At 43.5% G+C, this 4,529-nt stretch overlaps 1 protein-coding gene across 1 annotated transcript; it reads left to right on the top strand.

Moving 5' to 3' along the window:
- Positions 1 to 434: 434 nt before the first annotated feature.
- LOC109884620 (tubulin alpha chain-like) lies at positions 435 to 4,101 on the top strand. The gene is made up of 4 exons (XM_031801689.1): positions 435 to 595; positions 2,248 to 2,470; positions 2,559 to 2,707; positions 2,966 to 4,101. The coding sequence occupies exons 1-4, from the start codon at positions 593 to 595 to the stop codon at positions 3,941 to 3,943; spliced, it is 1,353 nt and encodes a 450-aa protein (XP_031657549.1). The 5' UTR covers positions 435 to 592; the 3' UTR covers positions 3,944 to 4,101.
- The last annotated feature ends 428 nt before the right edge of the window (positions 4,102 to 4,529 follow it).

Below are 4,529 nucleotides of genomic sequence, written 5' to 3'. Positions count from 1 at the left end.
TCTTATATGTTTTGTTTTAAGAGATAATATCAGTCAGTTAACATGACTTATGAATTATGAAATCTTTATGTGCTTTGTGTTTAAAAAAATGTATTACATAAATTCTTCAAAATGCACAAAAAAGGAGTGAAGTTAGCTAATGAAGATAATCACATAGAACAAAACGTATAAAATCTCCTATATCTGTGTTTACCACATAACCCATGTTCGGCCTTTATCGAACGAAATCCCTACAAAAACGTAATTCATTTTCATCCAACGAACCATGTCGGAGTTAATGCCTACAAAAAGACGCCATTACTATTTCTCTCCACGCAACAGCAATTGAAGAACGACCCACCAATGGTGTCCAGCCAACCAGACTCTGCTGTAGCTTCCTGTAGGAGGAGGGACTTGTTCTTTTCATACCAACCGTGTCCCCAGCCAACCAGACTCTGATTAGCTTCCTGAAGGAGGAGGGACTTACTAATTTACTGCCTGTCTGTCTGCTTTCCAGGCATATAAAAACCCCACCTCTTCCTTTCTCCGACAGTTCTGCCTTCTCTTCTGAATCCTCGACGTCAGCCTGTGAAGGAAAAGAAAACTAGACAAAATGGTGAGTGCTGACGCAGATTATAAAGTCATTTATGTATATATTTCACATGGTATTCAAATGAAAATGATAGGATTAGATAAAGGTGAAAAGCATGTGGACGATGGATTCTGTTATATAAAGACCATGGAGGTGGCACATGCCTGAAATTAGTTTTGCCTACTACTTATTAATTTTGTAATTAAATGTAACCTTTATTTAACCAGGCAATGACAACGTCACAGTGTACTCATCGTTCTATAAATTATTTTGAACGTACTGTTTTTGTAAAAATGAATGCATTAAGAAATAAATATCAACGTACCAAGTTCACCCATCCTGAGAATGTAATCTAATGCGCAATTGGCTTTGATTCCCGCCCTTAACTCTCTTTATCAGCTGATTCTCTGCGTTGCCTGTTATTCATATGTCGATGTTAGAGTGTTATGTATACAGCTAATTAAGGATACATGTGATTTACAATTATTTAGGTTAAATACAAAAATGTATATTTGTTTGACAGAATCTATAGCTGTACATCCAATGTGGGTCATTGTTCTATTTGTTCATAGACTGTCCATTGTTAAAATAAAAACATTTTTTAAACACAGCTTCAGGACAAAAACACGAATTGCAGATTTTTTTTAAATTATTTTTTTGACAATAAAATTATTTTTTGTGCAAAAAAAAGAAGCAATTTCGGCATTTCAAAGAGGAGGATGACATGACGCTAAGAAAAGAAGCGGTTTAGGATGGTAGCCATTTTCTGTGCAATCTGTCGCTGTTCCACTGCAGTTGGTGCGCAGCTGGTTGGAGGGAGGGAGAAAAGGAGAGCGGGGGAGTAGGGGGTGGCGCACAGGAACAAGGCACACCTTTTCGTCTCTGCTCCTCTGCTCTTAAAGATACAGGGTCATTAAAAAAAAACACCTCAAATGGCAGAGGATTTGCAAGATAACTTACAGTATGAGTGTCGTATACCAAAGATGGTGACCAAGAGGATAGCCTAGCCAATGGCTGTGTTTGAGAGCATCAAAACGATGGCTGGCTGATCTACAAATTAATTTTCATCAAATACTTTTATTATTTGTAGGTCAGTCACACTTGACCCTTGAAACATTGCGTTTTTGATCCTCTTGGATAGAGCCAATGACTTTGAATAAAATCAAATGTATTTAACTAGGTAAGCCAGTTAAGAATAAATTCTTATCTACATTGACGGCCTACACTGCGCTCGCCAGCTTGGAAGTCCTAAAATGTAAACGAGATCCTTCTGCTTTGTTCAACCACCCCTAAGGGGGAAATAAATGGGGAACGAATGGGGTTTTGGAATAACCTCAGGCCTTATGTTTGGTGTTTTAACACTGACTTAGGAGATTTTTTAAAATGTATTACCAACTGTAGATCCTTCAAAATTCACAAAGTTACGTTAGGACATTATATTACTGTAATAGATGCTAGACAGACAATAAAAGGGAAATGGAGAAAGCAAGGTTGTCTTTTAGTAGGAGTAAAAAAAAAAAAACTTGTGTTAGTTTACTCTTTAATATTCTATAAAACGGCTTTAAACCTGAACATTTGCCTGCATTCAACACTCAACTTCACTGTCTTAAATGTGTATACACCTGATTTGATTCAAGTTTCCATGTGGTTGATCTCTTGTACCTCCTCTCTTTCAGCGTGAGTGTATTTCCATGCATGTGGGCCAAGCCGGAGTCCAGATGGGTAACGCCTGTTGGGAGCTGTACTGCCTGGAGCATGGGATCCAGCCGGATGGACAGATGCCCAGTGACAAGACTCGTGGCGGTGGAGACGACTCCTTCAACACCTTCTTCAGTGAGACTGGTGCCGGAAAGCATGTCCCCCGAGCCATCTTCGTTGATCTGGAGCCCACTGTCATCGGTAAGATGAGACATCCTACAGGAAGTCTATTGGTTCATAATCTGACTGAATTGATTTTAATATTCTGACTCTACCTTTTGTCTTTCAGATGAGGTGAGGACTGGTATCTATCGCCAGCTGTTCCACCCTGAGCAGCTCATTACGGGTAAGGAGGATGCTGCCAACAACTACGCCCGCGGTCACTACACCATCGGCAAGGAGATCATTGACATCGTGCTGGACAGGACACGCAAACTGGTGAGTCGTCATTCTGAAATGGGGTCCAGTTAGGTTTCTACAGGGAACCTATTTTCCTTCAAGAGTGTTCTATGGAAGAAAGCTAAAAGGTGTTTTTTTGGTGTGGTCCTACCTAGAAGATACAGGGTTATTTCACAGGAACAAGCAACAAAAAAAAAAAGTGTTTCTGGGTAAAACTGGGCAAACAGGTTCTCCATTGTATTCTTACTGGTGTAACATCATATGTAGTGAATGCTATTGTACCATTTCTCCATTCAGGCTGACCAGTGTACAGGTCTCCAGGGGTTCCTCATCTTCCACAGCTTCGGAGGAGGCACCGGTTCTGGTTTCACCTCCCTGCTGATGGAACGTCTGTCTGTGGACTACGGAAAGAAGTCCAAGCTTGAGTTCGCCGTTTACCCAGCTCCCCAGGTGTCCACGGCTGTGGTGGAGCCCTACAACTCCATCCTGACCACTCACACCACCCTGGAACACTCCGACTGTGCCTTCATGGTGGACAATGAGGCCATCTACGACATCTGCCGCAGGAACCTCGATATTGAGCGTCCCTCGTACACCAACCTCAACAGGCTCATTGGCCAGATCGTCTCCTCCATCACTGCCTCCCTGCGATTCGATGGAGCCCTGAATGTTGATCTGACAGAGTTCCAGACCAACTTGGTGCCCTACCCCCGTATCCACTTCCCCCTGGCCACCTATGCCCCGGTCATCTCCGCTGAGAAGGCCTATCACGAGCAGCTGTCAGTCGCTGACATCACCAACGCTTGCTTCGAGCCAGCCAATCAGATGGTGAAGTGTGACCCTCGTCACGGCAAATACATGGCCTGCTGTCTCCTGTACCGTGGTGACGTTGTTCCCAAAGATGTCAACTCTGCCATCGCTGCCATCAAGACCAAGAGGAGTATCCAGTTTGTGGACTGGTGTCCCACTGGCTTCAAAGTGGGTATCAACTACCAGCCCCCAACAGTGGTTCCTGGAGGAGACCTGGCTAAGGTCCAGAGGGCCGTGTGCATGCTGAGTAACACCACAGCCATCGCTGAGGCCTGGGCCCGTCTGGACCACAAGTTTGACCTGATGTATGCCAAGAGAGCCTTTGTGCACTGGTACGTTGGTGAGGGCATGGAGGAGGGAGAGTTCTCTGAGGCCAGAGAGGACATGGCAGCCCTGGAGAAGGACTATGAAGAGGTGGGCACTGACAGCGTGGGAGAAGAGGATGAGGAGGGAGAGGAATATTAAAGGGTTAAACAAACTAGGTGTTTGCCGCCCTACATTCCAACACTGTTGGAGTCCTACACTTAACGTGACAGCAACACATTCCCCACTGCCGTGGTAACAGTCTCTGTTACACCTAGTCATGTTGTGTCAGGGTTCTCAATAAACGCATCATAAACCAACTCTATAAACGTCACGTCTCTTGTCTAGATGGAAAATAGAATGTCAATATTAACACTGTTGTAAACTACTGAAGTGGCACAGGTAAAAAAAAAAAAAAACACAATCATATTTTATCCTCTGAGTGACTAATTAAACCTGATCTTTTTTTTTGGGGGGGGGGGATATTTGGTAGTGATTCAACCCAACATTTCTGCTGAACTTCTACATGAATGCTGATTGCAACTATATTGAGCTGAATCTCCCTTGGGTGGGAGCCCCTCTAGCAGCGACGGTGGTTTGAAATACTCTGCCTTCATCCTGTACTCACTGATTTGACTGGTGCTGTTTGCTCTGACCATTTCCACCTATCAAACATCACATACACAGTGACATGTAGTCTAGTGTTCATCTGTAATCAGGAGGTGGCACAGTAACCACATGTATTTAT

Source organism: Oncorhynchus kisutch, linkage group LG2 (genome assembly GCF_002021735.2).
Source record: "Oncorhynchus kisutch isolate 150728-3 linkage group LG2, Okis_V2, whole genome shotgun sequence".
NCBI lineage: Eukaryota > Metazoa > Chordata > Actinopteri > Salmoniformes > Salmonidae > Oncorhynchus > Oncorhynchus kisutch.
Note: the sequence above shows the minus strand (reverse complement) of the source record. Positions and strands in the feature narration are given on the sequence as shown.